The 16,727-nt window shown below is 39.5% G+C and overlaps 1 protein-coding gene across 3 annotated transcripts; it reads left to right on the forward strand.

Moving 5' to 3' along the window:
• Window positions 1–2,078: 2,078 nt before the first annotated feature.
• On the forward strand, window positions 2,079–13,942 carry LOC125286243. Of its 3 annotated transcripts, none has more exons than XM_048231123.1 (4): window positions 2,079–2,711; window positions 8,892–8,973; window positions 9,120–9,193; window positions 12,427–13,942. In XM_048231123.1, exons 1-4 carry the CDS (start codon window positions 2,357–2,359, stop codon window positions 12,897–12,899), a joined length of 984 nt encoding a protein of 327 aa, XP_048087080.1. In that variant the 5' UTR covers window positions 2,079–2,356; the 3' UTR covers window positions 12,900–13,942. The 3 variants fall into 3 exon arrangements, with proteins under 3 accessions (XP_048087080.1, XP_048087079.1, XP_048087081.1); XM_048231122.1 differs by having other exon boundaries at window positions 2,080–2,711; window positions 12,424–13,942; XM_048231124.1 differs by lacking the exon at window positions 2,079–2,711 and adding an exon at window positions 8,292–8,357 and having other exon boundaries at window positions 12,424–13,942.
• Window positions 13,943–16,727: the final 2,785 nt, after the last annotated feature.

Raw genomic sequence — 16,727 nt, forward strand, 5'->3', positions numbered from 1 at the left:
TCCGTGAATTAGTGAAACACACACAGTGAACACACACTGAGGTGAAGCACACACTGAGAGAGAAGGCGCTCGGGGAGCAGTGATGGGTTAGGTGTCTTGCTCAAGGGCACTTCAGCCATGTCACTCACTGACACACATACAAACACACGCTCATAAAAAAGCGGGTGTCACTTTCACACCAACACTAAATTGTGCTCATGTTTTCATTTAGTAAAATGAGTGCACAATGAAGTAAAGTGAGCACACTATTTTCTAAAATGAGTGCGCTATTTTGTACGATTTAGAAAAACAAGCGCACCTTCTCTCGATATACAAAAGAAACATCTTGCAAAATGACTTAAGTGCTTTGTGTTGCTCAACTTTTAAAGAAAAGCACAAGTCCAACTCCTCCAAAGTTGACGCCAACGCCGATTCAAACAACCGCTCTTCGTTCGCCATAGCCACCTTCCTTGTTGTTCACCGTCGCAGGACTGACGTTATCCTGTTAAGCCCTCCTTAAGACTCTCTAACAAAATGGAGCGCTGTGATTGGATAAAGTCCACGGCGTCAGCCAATAGAAATCCCTATGGTTTGATACTAGACGTACAGGCTGAGCAAATTCATTTGCCGCCGCTAGGGTGCGTCTAGATTTCTAGGCTACAGAACTTGCACTTTAACATTTATCATCAGCAACTTTATTACCAGACTCAGGGTCCGTTCACAAGACACAGCTGCAGCTACCATATCTCACAATTGGCATGGGGTACTTTCCGTAAGATCATCTCTCAATGCAAATTAAACCAGCTATTAGGCTAACTGAAATAAAGCCATCCCAATCTCTAGGTATGTTGAAGGGTATGTGATGATGTGGGGTTATTTTAATTCAAAAGGCTAGAGGAACTTTATCAGGATGTATAGTACCCTGGATCCATGAAATAACTGGCCTTTAAAAATAAAAATCTGCCTGCTTCTATGGGAATTTAACATAGGGGTATGAATACTTCCTGTATTTTAATGAAGAACATTTATTTATTTACGATACATTATTCATTCACAAAGAACATTGGTGTCCTTAAAGGTTGGATTTGTCCTCATTTTTTTTATGAAAGCATTAAGATCCATTTACAAAAGATTATTTTTTTTTTTATTATTCCTTTTTTTTAGTCAACTTTAGCATGGGGCTGATGACTTTTTATAGGCACTGTATATGATGATTGTAAACTGTCTGCCAGTGATTTATGCATAAGTCCTTATAATCTTTTGGAAGACACGTGGCGTTTTCTATATTTTTGAGCCTTGTAATGCATCCCTGGAAGTAAGAACTAATTCAGAGGTACAGTAATAACAATTCACAAACCAAACCACAGAGCATCACAGAGGGGGCCACACCAATGTCATATTTTCTAAAATGTATCTCAGCATTTCAGAAGTGCTATGAACGTTTAGTCCTGGTCAACAAGTCACACACCAGGATATTCTTGTCCAGCATAAGGGCTTTTGAGAAAATAAGAGCTGCTGAATGGTCATCTATGTCACAACACATTTCCATTTCAAGTGCCTTGCATTGTATGGAGTCATTTGTTAGTGAAAACACGTAAGCCAATTTTGCAAATCACCTGATGGATGTACATGTGTTATGTCTGTATTCCTGTGAGGTATGCAAAAAGAAAAATCTATAAGTAATTACAAAAGTAAGGTCGTTATAATGCAATGTCAGTCAACATCCAAAGACATCAGCACCTAGGGACTTTAAACATTTCTCCCCAAAATATGTGTTGCAGTGCCTGTAAAACTGTCAACTCTCACTATGTTGTTACAGTATCCACAAACTAGAGGAAAACATTGTAGGCTACTACATTCATTATTTTAAAATACATATTTTGTCAACAGTGTTATATATGAAAAATCAGACACCATTTTCGACCTTATGCAGAACTGTAAAAATAGCCTAATAAATATGTAACTATAACAATGAATAAATATGTAACTATAATAAATATAACAATGAATAATATTTAACTATAACAATATTTAACTATAACAACTATAACAAGTTTTGTCAAAAAAACTTTTACTGTGGTACAAAATATCCAGGTTTTGATTTACTTCCTGTGGTGTATCGTTGCAGCGTTTTATTTATAATGTAGGCTAATAGGCGATTCGACTGTAGCCGCCTGCAGCCATCTTAATACGCTGACTGCATAACGTGATTATTTCTGAGATTCTGATCGTTTTCAACCGGCTTTGTGCATACGCCATGGTTGAAAACGTATCAGAATCTCAGAAATAATAGGCCGATCTCACGTAACAATGGCGCCTTCCAGGTTTCCAGTACACTGTGAGGATTACTACTTCCTGGGAGCGCCATTCACAGTGAATGACAATGGCGCAGTCTAAAAGCAAGAGTTGGTGTTGTGTGCCTCTGTGTACCAGCAACAAACAAAAACAGCCCTATTTGAGTTTTCATAAAATCCCCCTCGATGTAGACCGTAGAAGAAAATGGATTCAAGCCATCAGGAGAGTGGAAGGTTCACTGTTTAAAGTCTCTAATTGCTCAGTTGTGTGTAGTATGCATTTCCTTAGCAGCGACCTGTTGAAATCGGCTAGCGGTTTTACCAGAGTTAAAGAAGACGTGGTGCCTAGTGTTTTTTCATGGGTCTCTGACACCATGTCTGACACAACCCAAGCCAGGAAGTCAGTTGCTTCGGACCACGATGTACGACCATACCCTGGTAAGATTTGATCTGAGTAGATTATTTGGCAAGGAAATAAATAGTCAAATGTATGTGCATAATGCATTGTGTTTATGTTGGAGGTTTTTATTCTTTCACACAAACATACCGGTATTTGTGGGCGTTTTGGGGCGGTAACCAGGTACGCCATGCTTTTGGAGGTGCAAACAAACTGCATTGCCATCGAGATAACACAAGGGGGCAGGCGAATTCCCGGAAGTAGAAGAATCGACGTAGGCTGGAGGGACCACCTCTCTGCTAACTCCCATAGAAGTCCATTCATTCTAGGATTTTTTTGAAATACCATAACTTCATATAACATATATCCTGTGCTGATATTGTAGCTTTTGTGTAATCAACATAAACACTACAAAGGCAAAACAGACTCCACTACCTCGTCCGTAACGTTGGTTACCCGTAAGAAGAATGGTTAGCTTGTTCGGTTGGAGGGAAGCTAGCTTTGACGTAATCTCTCTTTCGCGCCGTAGGGAGATCACCGTATTGTTTGGATAAGAAGCTCAGTCCACCTTACTGTCTATGACGGTAACTCTTAAGCAAAACCTAGCATACACGACCTTATGTTAGGGTAAAGCATTACACAGAGGCAACCTAATTTAAAAAAAAAAAAAAAAAACGGCAGTAATCATTTCAGAGGTTTTCGATGGATTGACCGTAGGTCGGAAAAGTGGAAAGAAAATAGCTTCAAGGCTATAACTTTTTTGTTTTGTTTTAGCATGACTGTTTTTGAAGATGATCATGTATGGTAGCTTCAACATTAACACGACTTGGTGAGGATGATATTAATAATAATACATAAATAAATGTTTAACTTTGATGACTTTGAAGGCGAAGGAAATGTGAGAAGAATTTCTGTGTATCTATCATATGAGTTACAAAATTCAGTTCTATGGCTATCGTCACGAAGTTAAGTGTGAGGCTGCGCAGTACTGGGGGGACCAACTGAAAAATCGTTCTATTTGACTCAGTGCCCTCCCATTGAAAACGACGGAGTCTGTTCGTCCATTTCTTTTACTGTCTATGAGATAACATAGTAAGGAGCTGGCTCAAGGGTTATAAAAGTATTTAACTTAGTTGTAAAATGAAGGCACAGATTTTATAGCCATACATGCATGTTCATTTCTGGCTCATTGGCTATCAATTTGGAAACGATAACGGGCTGTTTGACGTCTTTAGAACACTGAACATAGGCTATCGGAGATGTCAAATGTTGAGTTACTCCAGTCTACATTTTTTTGACCTCAATTACTTCTATAATGTATTGCTATTGTCTATCCAAAGAATGCCTGTTTTGAGTGATGGCACAAACAGGCAGAAGCTGTTGAAAATGATAACAGAATAAATACAAGTAGCCTACTTACATAAAATACATTTCATGAACAAAATGACAACACATACAAGAGGTTACAGGGATTTCAATAGCTTAAAAATGGCACATACGTTATAGCCAAAGGGCATGTTGAGTGTTCAAGAGAGAGCAAGTATTGGCGAAAGTCCTTTAGAAAGATACAAAAAAGAGGTTTTCTATTGATAAACTTACATTTGTGGATAAAAAACTTTGCTAGGAAAAGAAGCAGATAAATAACAAAGTCTCTGTTAGAAATATCACTTTGGACTTTGGGGACCCCAAAATAAACATTTTTTAAAGTTAAGTTAAAATCTTCGGAAGTGTTTTTATTTACATAGTTCCAAAAATCAAGCCAGAAGATCCTTGAATATAAGCACTCCCGAAAAATATGATCAATTGTTTCTGGGTAACAGACACAAAGAGCATTCCTCTTTGATACCAGTATGAAATTTAGACAGACGATATTACAAGGCTAACATTTATGAACAATCTTGAGGGAGACCTCAACAACTTTGTTGGTAATCAAGTAATCTTTTTTTAGAGACCAAAATCTTTTCCAATCGATATTCTCGAACTTATTATTCCAAAAACTGATGCAAGGGGGAACAGACGCACAAGGCTTGAGAAGGACTGATCTGATTTTCTTGTTGGGGAATTCATCACTGACAAGGAGACATTTATGTATATAGAGGTTAGAAGAGTCTAAAGAGGGAGGAGAGCAAGAAGGGCCTTTAGGGCTGGATTGAAGTATTATCTAACACCAGAGGGAATAGCATCAAACATGACTGCATATTCTTTTGGGGGGACCGGAAAAGAAAACTCATCCATAAAGTCTCTAAGACAAGAAATTACAATTTTCATCAAGAAGCTGTGACACTAAAAGGATATTTTTATTTGATTTGATTTGATTGTACAACAGGATGACATCTGTTTATGAAAGTTTGTCAACTTCAAAGGGAGCTTGGAGATATTCTAATTGCAACGTATAAGGAATACAAGACCTCCCACAGGCTTTAACAGGAAGTTAGGGATACAGTTCCAGATAGAAGTGGGGTTCTTAAGGAATGACTTAATCCACTTGATTTTAAAAGAGCTGTTAAGTAGAGAGAAATCAATAAGATTGAAACCACCAGATGTGTGATCAGCTAACAAAACTCTGATTGTTTGCACCTCCAAGTGGTGTGTGACGTAGGTCTGTGACGCAAGTTTGTGTAAAAGAATTGGCTCTGTCTGTGCACTAGATGCACAGGGGCTGCACAAAATAAAGAGGGCAGGATTTTCGGTGCCTGAGTAGTCGTTTTAGTACTGAGGCACTCATCTTTAGGTGCTCTTTGATGCCGGAGAGTTTGTCTATCTAGTGCACAGAGCCAAGATATAAAAGTGTTAGCTTGGTTGAGACAGCAAATTGTGTATTGTGTCCAGTTGTTGGAACCGATTTACCACCGGTTATAAGTTTTACAGTTTTATAAGTTTAACAGTCTCAGGCTCGGGACCATTTCAGAACAACTGGCCACGTTTGTGGTTGCAAGCTATTAAACACGTGGACTTGGCTGAGAGCAAATAAAAAAATATTGTGTGTGTAGCACCAGAGCCCATCATTCTCTGGTAGGACTCTTTTTATATCAGGCAGGCCTACGATAAGCCTATGTCACACTTCCTGCGTCCGGACCGCGGAGTAGGGAATCAGAACTTCCGTTCGTTTCTAGCAACAATAACAACAATGGCAGCCTCCAGCTGCAGTTGTTCTTGTAGTGCATAGACATAATATACATAGACGCCGCATCGACCGCTACTCCTTACTAGCGCTGACGAGATTTGGAGCCGCCATCTTGGACCGGTCATCCACTCCACTCAGTGTAATCTGTTTGGCCGGTGAGATGAGCTGTCAGCGCACTTAATTAATCATATCTCACTGAATACCGAACAGATTCTCACACGTTTTTTTTTTTTTTTTGGTCATACATGTAGCTATGATACAGGACACATGATTTAGCGTATTTTAATATTCATAGTGGGTTTAACAGTAATAGAATATTCTGATATATGATATAAAGTGACCTGACGTCCGATATTAAAACTGGGAACATAATCCATGTTTGACAGCATAGACAAAACTAGTTTGATACAAGTTTAATGAGTTAAATATAGTTCACAGTTGACAGAAAAGTTCCATCAACAGCATTATTCACAGTCCACAGAAAGGTTCCATAAACATTTAAGTGAGATCAGTGCCATTCAGACATCTGAGGGGTATTCCAAGTAGGCCTATGTGGTTTAGTGACAAACTTGTGTAAATTGACTCAGAATAAGTTGTAAACCTCCCAGTAGAAAAGCTGTATGATACAGGAAACATGGTTGTGTGTATTTTAATTTTCATAGTGGGCTTAACAGTAATAGAATATTCTGATATATGATATATTATAAAGTGATGACATCCAATATAAAAACTGGGAACATAACTAATCCACTTTTGACAGCATAGACAAAAAACTGGTTTGATACAAGTTTTAATGAGTTAAATGTACAGAAAAAAAAATCCATTAACATTTTCAGTTCAGTGCCATCAAAAAAATAAAGTGATGAACAGACATTGGTGTGGCATAAAGGAAATGGAGTAACTGGGTTCAATATCAACAGCATTTGTTAGACAAGTTCCATAAATATTGTAAAGTGCAAGTTTGTAGGTTTGTTTCTGATCCTTAAAAAACAGACATTGGTTTGGCATAGTAAGTGTAACAGTTCATCAATTCAAGACAAAAAGGTGACTTGTCACTTGTACAGTGTCAATGGGTTCATCAACAGCATCTGTTATTTACAGTTCACAGAAAGGTTCCAGCCCCAATGAAGAGATTAAATAAAAAGGAATTAAGAAACATTTTAGAAACTGCTAAGATCAACCCGTTCATTGCAATCAGTAAAGAACCGGGGAGTGTCTTCACAGGCTCAGTGAGACAGAGTTACCGTCATGCAGTTGGTTCTATGGTCTATTCGACAACTGGTGCATGTCATTTTGTATGTTCCCACCTTGCTAAAATTGCTTGGGTACACTTTGGCTGAGAACAAAAGTGCTTCAGACAGCAGGTGGGCAAATAAGATGGCATGGTAAACTGGGTAAACTCCATAAAAGAGGACTGAGTCAACCAGACGATGGGAAAATGGGACACAGAGTGGCGAATGCAGGTGATGAAGGTGGAGCTCATAAATCAAACATTCAGTCACAGTGTAGCAGATGCCCTGCAGTACTGCAATGAAGAGCTGCACCTTCCTCAGTTCCAGGGGTGTGAGGAGACCGTTCAGTTCATTCAGTCTTCTTGAACAAGGCAGTTGTTCTGGAGAGATACAAAATAATAAATAAATTAATGAAAAGGAATTTGAGAGGCATCTTATTCTTGTTAGGGTAAATGACATGTGAATAATACAGTGTTGGGCAAGCTACTTCGAAATTTTAGTGAGCTAAACTATCAGTTACTCTGCCATGAATAAAACACTACACAAAACTACCACCCAGTCAAATGTATTAGTAGCCTAACACAAACACAGCAGTAGGCTAGTTCACTACATAGGAAGCTACTTTAAATTGTGCTAATTTCACATGACAAGAACAGTGTAGCTTGTCTGGCTAAGCTACTTGATAAATAAATAAGTTGAGCTATTGAAAAGTTACTTTATTCAGGAAATAGTGAGGCTACCACCAACACACTTAGGCTACAAGTAGCAGCTAGCAATTGCCCAATAGGCTAGTCTGTGCCACTTGTGTAAAATCGCCCGGCCAAATCTAGTATGATTTATTTCTACAATAGCCTTCTTGTGTCAGTTGTAATCTAAGTCAGTGTTATGGAATATGACTTATCAAGTCTCAGTTCATAGCCGGGTGAACACCGAGTAAACATAGCCTAGCTAGATGGCTACGATTTTCATACAGTAATATCAAAGATTGCTCCTTCTCAGCTCTCTGGTAATATTCTATTCACAAAATACAACCAATAGTACGGTTATGTTAAATCTTACTTGTGAAAAGTAAATCCCCCGAGTATGGTCCGCCGATTTGAGAAGGAACATGCTGCACAGTGCTGTCATCTTCTGTCTTCTGCTGCAACGCAACGAGGAGTATGACCGGTCCAAGATGGCGGCCGTATTTCTTGTTTCCAGCAGCCAATGCGGCGTCTATGTATATTATGTCTATGTTGTAGTGTACACCGGGTTGCTCTACATCAGGACGTAGACAGCCATACCTCAGTTTCCACGCTTTCCCGAAGGACGAAACACTCCGCAAGTCATGGGTGAGATTAATTAGGAGGGATGAGGGGCCTTTTTTAATATTCTCCGGGGCAGCACTTTCGTTTGCAGTTTGCATTTCGATAAGGAGATGTCACGAAAAGTGGTCGGAAGAGACTTAAAGCCAATACTACACCAACCCGGTTTCCCTGGAATAACTGGGGGGATGATCAGCCCCGTTGCCGGTCAGTTTTTGACCTTGTTAACACACGCCTAGGAGTAGCGGAGGGCGTTCAGGCTGGTGCTGAGTCTGCGGCGGAAGAGTACGAACAGTCTGCCACCGGTAATCACAAACGTGCCACAGACCACCACTATGCCCACGCGGGTGTTGTGGATGTAGTGGATGCTGCTGCTGTCGTAGGCCTACTCTACAGCCTGGTTTACAATTACACTAAACGATTGTGAATCACGAGTTTCTGAAACCTGTTCAAAGCAGAGAGCAAGAGCAGGCTAAGCGATGTCATGATGGTGGGTCACTTGATTTGGCTAGTAAACAATGGTTGTGTGTGTTTGCATCTGTTTGTTTGTTTTATTTGCAGGTGTGGCCTCACTGGACTCATCTAATCCTGACTTTGGGTCCTCTGTGTTTCCACGGTTAGGTCAAAGCCTGAAGATGGGAAGGTATAATTAATCTTGCCCTTTCAGTCATTTTAAAAAATATTTTTAGCTACGTCGCCTATAATAATATGGTTTTGTGCTTAGGCTAAAGCAGCTGGCTTTGAGATACTAATCAATCTAATAGTACATTATTTTTGTAATTACTTTAGAAACCAGAGGAAAAGGCGGATAGATGACATGGGTACCCCACCAAATCAACCTGTGGCTTGGACTACGAAGCAAGGTAACTGATGCCCAGGCAACTTGAAGAGTAACTTTGTAACATATGATGCAACCTCCAGATTAACACATACTACGAAAACTGGATGTATGTTTAATCTGATGAATGCTGCCATGGCAATAATTTATGCCGCAGCTCTAAACTGTTACTCTTTTTGTTTGTGGTTACCTCAGCGTTATATATCTATATGAACTGTCCCTCCATCCACAATCTTGTTTGTGGTTACCTCGGTGTTATATGAAGCGTCTCTCCGTCCACAATCTTGTTTGTGGTTACCTCAGCGTTATATATCTATATGAACCATTTCTTTGTCCACAATCTTGTTTGTGGTTACCTCGGCGTTATATAGCTATATGAACTGGTGTGCCAGTTTGGCTGGTTATCATGTTAAGTGGTGATATTTCCATAAAATTAGTGAATATTGAACAAGGCCCTGCCAAGTTCTTAACAGCTCTTTGCTCTGCCTCCGCCCCTCGAGTGCCGGAGGTTCACATTTTCAAGAAGCCTACAGTGAGCAACAGAATATAAAAAAAATTAAATCAAATTGCATCATATTTACAGTCTATACTTCTCTGCGTTCACCTGCGCACTAGGGCTGGGATAAACGATTAATCTAGCGATTATTTTTTCGATGCATCGATTAATCTAACGATTCATTTTTTCAGTCCGATTCGATTTCGATTCGATTATCGATTATCTCCCCATTAATTCACTAATAGCAACTCATACATGTTTATTTTACACATCTGAATGAAAAAAAAACATGAATTCTTTAACATTGCAATATATGTTTATTGCTCTTAAGATTCCAAAATAAAAGACCATACAAGTGCAAAGTAATTCAGTAGTGTATGTCTAATTGAGTGCCTGTCATTTTAAGACGTTCGTGTGGGAATCCTTGCAATTAACATTAACACAGTTAAAAAGCTGCTGATGTGTGGATGCAATTCATAACGTAGTTAGTTCAAATAACGGTTCGTACTTCTCCTTTGGACAAGCACTTTTGAGTCTTGGAAAACACTTTTCCATTTACATCGGGATTTTGCAAACATTCAGAGTCAATAAAATGAGCCCTGCATGAGTAACGAATAAGCAGCTGCAAGTAAGCATGCTAAACTTGACACCCAAACAGTATTCTAACGTTAGCTTTGAGATACTGCTTGATTGCATACTGTAACTTAACTTAGTTTAGTCTCCTCAATGTACTGTGTTGTGATAAGACCTTAGCAGAGTTTACTTTAACTTTAATGCAGCAGTTTTAATGCTGCAAATTTGCGCAGCATGGTCACGATGCTAAGCGGATTTAATAGCAATTTAGCCCACTGTGTTCTATGCAGTGCTTCTATGTGGCAACAACAATCCTTCAACATCCCAAAGAATCCCTCCACCATGGCAATGATATTGCCAGATTCAGGACAGTCTGCTCTACACACACATGTAAGGGAAGTCGAGCTGCCAGCTTGCAGTGGTGAGATACATGTCAAAATATTTGTTTATAATACAATTTATATATTTGTATTATTTAAAAATCAAAATTAAATCAATGCAAGCATAAACACATGAAATTGTAGCAGATTTGGGTAGCCTAGACTCTGCTGGAAAAAAAAACAATATATAGCATGTGTGTATGGCACTTACAATGGCCAGGATAAACCCTTCTAACTAAAGCTAGTGAAAATGCCCTTAAAACAATCTAGGGTTCTAAGGGTTAACTGGCCTGGGTTGGTCTGGCCTTGGGACCCTCAATTTCCCATGGTCATTAAGTTGCGACCATATTTTAGCCAATTGATAAAGTGAGCTATGTGGTAAGATGCGTAAATTGCCTGTACTTGTTTGGAACACGTTAGGCACATTTACGAAGTCCTCAACTCCATAAGTAATAGGCATATGTGAATCCATACCTCAAATAGTGAGGGTTGTTTTGCCGTATTTAGCCTACCGCTAAAATGATGTCTAACATGACCTGTCACGAAAATGGTCTAGGTACATGGCAGCAACAACTGGCATAGACTTTATTCCTATCAAAATAAAGGTCCGACATTAGATATGATAGGGTAGGATTTTAAATGGGCGATTCCTTTCTCTTGTTTGTTTTTTTTTTTTTACCACAAGCTCCGCGACCCACGTTTGGGTCCCGACCCACCAGTTAAGAAACACTGCTGTAGGCTATGGATAAAACTGAACATAATAGACAAGACAAGACAACTATCAAATTACAAAATGTCTCTGTTGACAATGCACTATCAACAAGCCCACCGTCACTGTGTCTTTTTATCACCATGGTGTTAAGGTGTGCTGATGATAAATTGGTCAGACCACCCACTCTGACCACCAGTGACTGCTTGGTGAGGAAGTGAAGTGTGACATTTTTTGCGTAGCCAATTCGATGGTAAACAAATTGACAATAGGCATATCTTTCACCTAGCATAGCTATACAGCATAGACGTAGCGAGTCGCTACCTAGAAAACCAGCCATGCAACTTCAAGAACAGCAGCTCGACAAAACTCGCGAGAATCGTGTCAGTAGATATAGCTCTTTGGAGATAGCTTTTGCCTGTTAGTAATCCTAAAGCATTTTCATTTCATTGTGTACAGGGGGGATAAGTCACGGGAAGTTTGCTATTTACAACAGCAGAGTGAAATATACATATATCAAGACTGTAGAGCTCCCTCTAGTCACCAAAAATCAGTCATACCTGCATAGTGTACCTTTAAGGTAAATAACAGCTCCACACACACAATGAGAGAGCACATTCTGGAGTGTTCAAAGCATTTATTGAAGGGTTTGTTTTTCTTGTTTTTAAGTAAGTTTCTTATCTCAGTAGATACCACCCTAGCATATTTTTTCTGCAAAGTTGAATGTACATCACACTCTTCTCTGCAGTTGAGTGTGTCCACAGAGAACAATCTGTGACTGGTCGGATTTAGAAAGGCGGTGTGTGTGTGCGTGCGTGCGTGCTTGTGTGGGTGCGGGGTAAGTTGCAAATGAGTCCATGCAATGTGATTTGTGAGTCAAGCATGTGGTTTGTTTGTCAAGCTGATAGTATACCTGGTGGGTTAATTTAATTCAGAGATCTCCTGAACATAGTTGATAGTCAGCTGTAGTTAAAAAAAATCTAAAATTGAAATATTGTTTTGTTAATTACAGTGGGTTACAACAATTTTGTGTTACGATTTTGACTGGTTTTGCCCCCTAAGTAATGTTAACCAAACACCTGTCTATTCCGGTTCAGCAGGTCACCTAGCTAAGCGAGCTCCCGAAGTGAAAAAAGAGGATGTTACTGAAGTTATCGTCGGAGAAACTGGAGAGAGGACACCTACTGCTAACGCTCCTGAGTCACCGGAGACGTTCAGCGTCGAGGGGCGCTATGCAGCGGGAACTTGGGAACAAGCTACAGTGGAGGCCATCATGAGCTTGAGGTTGCTAGGCACCACAGTCACCACCACTCTGGTTGCTCAGACTATAATTGCAAATCTCAAAGACGAGAACGACTTCCTTCGTGCACATAATGCTAACCTGCGCTCCGAATTGAATGCGAAGCAGTGGACACATGAACAGGAAATCAGTGATCTTCAGGAGAGACTGGAGATATTGAAACAGAAGTGTTCATGTGGCGCCATGTCAGAAAAGACTGTCACCAGCTCAGAGGCAGCACTTTCAGATGTCATGGTTGCCGAGATAAAGACTGAGCACCTTTCATTATGTTAATGGATTGGAAATAGTATTTACTAAAAACATTACCTGTTTTATATCACATTTTGTTGTCAAGCAACAACTAGGGTCCTCACTTGTGATATCTTAACGTAGAATAAAAAAGTAACATAGAATTTATTTATTTTTTTCTAACACTGTGGCCTTTGTAAAGCCATTTGAGTGTATACACAGTTGGATGCATATGGATGACTTCTGAAGATTTAATTTGGTTTCCAATACATTCAGGTTCCTAAAAGTTTCAGTGAAGGCGTGCTTATGTTCAGTTTAAGCAATAAACCCCAGGAGTCTGTGTGTTCTAATGACTTTAGAATAGCTAAGGAGCGTTGTTAGGCATAAGGCAAAGCAGAGCTTACGGTCACTACATATACCTGGCATTTTTTCAGAAAATAAAAACACAGCAATGAGATGTAATGATTCATTCATACATAATAGGGGTGTGACGAGCTCTTGCAATACTACAATGAACACTATTTCTCATCAAGGTAAAGATCTGTCTCGTGGAGTAGTATCAAAGTCCTTTTATGCAAAGTCTCTCCACTTGGCGGCCATATTGTAACGCTTTTTGGGCACTTATCGGGCAGAAATGCGTGTGCGCAAGGCTTCACGACACTAACCTTGCTCCAGCTGTGTGATCACAACACATAATGCACAATGTATTCACATGTCAACCTTTTTACCGCGAAAGGGGTGGGATATGTGTAGATAACTGCTGTTACAAACTAACCCCGTGCATTTCTGTGGAGGATTTTTTTTACTGCTGTCTTCTCATTAGAAAGTTTCTGGTAGTATTCAGATCTAGCCAGCATGACTGACGAGTCTGACAAAGTTAGCATAGAACAGTGGTTCTCAAACTTTTGCTGTCTTTCCCCACTTTGGAAGCGTGGAATTTTCAAGCCCCACCTGACCCCATAACCCTGGCAAAATATTATAAATAATATAATATAAAATATTAGTTTCGCATTTCGGTTCCACATTACATTTACCCAACTCAATCTGCTGAATGTAATTTGCGGTTATAATTCATTTGTCGGTCTGTTTATGACTCCTATGTTTGTGTGTGGCCTTGTCCAAAAAGAAAGGCATTATTAAAGAAAAACAAATCCTCCGCACCCCACCTGTCATGTCTCTATTCCCAATGAGTGAGGCCCGCACCACACTTTGAGAACCACTGGCATAGAAGATGCACCAGCCACTTTTACATGTTTTGTGTAGCAGCATGTTGGGTATCTGCTGGAAACAATAATACCACTCAATTACACCGTTTCTAAAACACCATCAATATTGCTAAAGTTAGCCTATTAAACTCACAAAACCGTACATGATTACGATGAGTTAACGTTACATAAGTTAGCTGGTAGCAGCTAAACCTCCAGCAGCACATCATCTTCAGCCTAACATTGTGACAGTAACATACTAGGCCTAGCACTACTAGCTTAATGTTTTATATAAATTATATGAATATAATAAACTGTAACTTACTGAGAACTAAGGTAGGCCTAATATAAATGAGACTGCCAAAACGTTAACGTAACATAAAACATAAACGTTAATGCCACCTTCACAGCAACAGCAACTATGATAGCTAGCCTAACGTTACTTACTTAGCTGATCCAACAAGCATGGATGAGTTTGTAAGTTAGACAGTACAACGCATATAGACTGTACACATGCCCGAATTTAATGTAGTACAATTTCACAATGAAACATTAACGTTACATAAATAAATGCTTGCTTACCATTAAGGTGGAGCTGCGAACTTGACAGAGTGCTGAGATGGTAGCATAACCGCTACTTTAAGAACGCCTATGCTTCCATGTGCTGTCAATGCGCTTATTTTAGCCTTGTACAGCTGACTTTAAAAATAAAGTTAGTTAGACTCCTAATACCATTGCACAAATGGTTCTCCATTGAAACTATAGCTACCCTAACCTGTGCAAGTGGCGCACTCTTGGTGGGATAGCGTATTACTCTGCACTTCACCATGAGTTGATCTTAAAGGAGCCACACCACTTTTACAAGGATCTACTGACAGTCATGGTAACTTGTCTGATTTTACTGACTTGGGCAGGGATTCCCAAACTTTTCAACCCGCGACACCCAAAATAACCGTGCCAGAGACTGGCGACCCCCACTATCGGATGTGACTCAAAAAATAAAATAAAATGTGCGCAACGGCCATACGCACTAGGCTTATCCAAACACGGGCTTAACGACAACACAAAAGAACAGAGCAGCCTGTTATGATTTTACATATAGAAATGTACTATATGATAAAAGCAGAATACCTTAGTCAAAAAATAATATCCATGTAAGAGTGCACATTATTGCTGTCGTGCAAACTTAACTTAAACATTACTTTAATTTCCATTTTAACAGAAGAATATCTCAGTCAGGGTAATATCCACAAACTGTTGTAAACATATGTACATTGTTGCTGCGCAAATTTACATTTTGGCAACTATGTTTCAGCGTTAATCTCAAATGAGATGGATGCGCCCTATGCGCGGAACACAGCAAGTCCATTCTTGGTTTAATTGTGGAGACGGCCACACGGAGATCATCCTCCACATTTAGACGCGATCTGTATTTGTTTTTAATATATGTCAGTGCAGAGAAAGTCTTTTCGCACAGGTATGTGGAGCCAAACGGCGTCAGTACGTCCATCGCGCCCTTGAATAGCTGTGCATATTCCCTCTCGACTGAAATCCAGAACTCAGCAAGTGTCTTGGAATTAAAATCTGTCTTTAAAGTCCGGTCAAGTGACAGCTCTCCCCCTCCCCCAAATGTATGGAAATCATTTCGCGACCCACCGGGGGGTCCTGACCCCCACTTTGGGAACCCATGGACTAGGGAGCGAGAATGTGGAGGCAGTGCAATATAGTCTTGTTGATTTGTTGAAATTAAATTAAATGTGAAGACATTTCAGCTTGAAATAGTGTGCTATTACTATGCTATTTTATGTGATATTCACTAGAAATATCGGTATCTGCAGTAAATGTAAATAGGCTTGTATACTTTGAAATACACATCACTATTTAAAATGAGGTCAATGTAAAGGGTTGTGTTGGGTTTTATAATGGCACTGAACACATTAACCCTTACAAAAAATAATTGCATTACTATAAGTGTCAACACTGCAGTTTTGGAGGAATTATTTGCAGTTATGAGAAGGTCTCATGCACAGAGGTTAAGGAGAGGGGGCAGGGGATAGCTGCATGTCTCCCTGGAGTGTGGAACACAGCCACACACACACAGATACATGCCAGTTAGCAAACTCATTCAATTCAAAACCAGTATTCACGTTTACTTTTCCTTAGTAAGAGAACTTTGTTTGTCTTTGGGCTCATGGTTTTAAGTGTTGTAGGCCTAAAACTTTTTTCAATTTGTAAAGTATGATATTGATAAGAATGATATTGAAAGCATAATTGATGGCATATTCATATGTGGTTGCATCATATACGACAGTGACTTGTTTAGGACTCAAGAAAAATTTGGACTTGGACTCGACTTGGACTTGCTTGAGACATCTGTCTTGACTTGGGACTTGACTTGGATATCAGCGTGAAGACTTGAGACTTACTTGTGACTTGTCAAACAGTGACTTTGTCCCACCTGCTGTAGGCTCTGTGGTATAACTGCAGTGTAGCCTACTTCGAAAAAACTACAGTATAACTGCAGTTATTTTTTGTAAGGGAATAATCAAGGAACAGAATTATCTGTTTTAGAACTTGTTTTATTCAGTCTGCAAGATCTCATAACCTGAGATCATGGCCATCATCAATAGTTTAATGACCAAAAGGAATTCATTGATTTGTTTTGAAA

Source organism: Alosa alosa, chromosome 21 (genome assembly GCF_017589495.1).
Source record: "Alosa alosa isolate M-15738 ecotype Scorff River chromosome 21, AALO_Geno_1.1, whole genome shotgun sequence".
NCBI lineage: Eukaryota > Metazoa > Chordata > Actinopteri > Clupeiformes > Clupeidae > Alosa > Alosa alosa.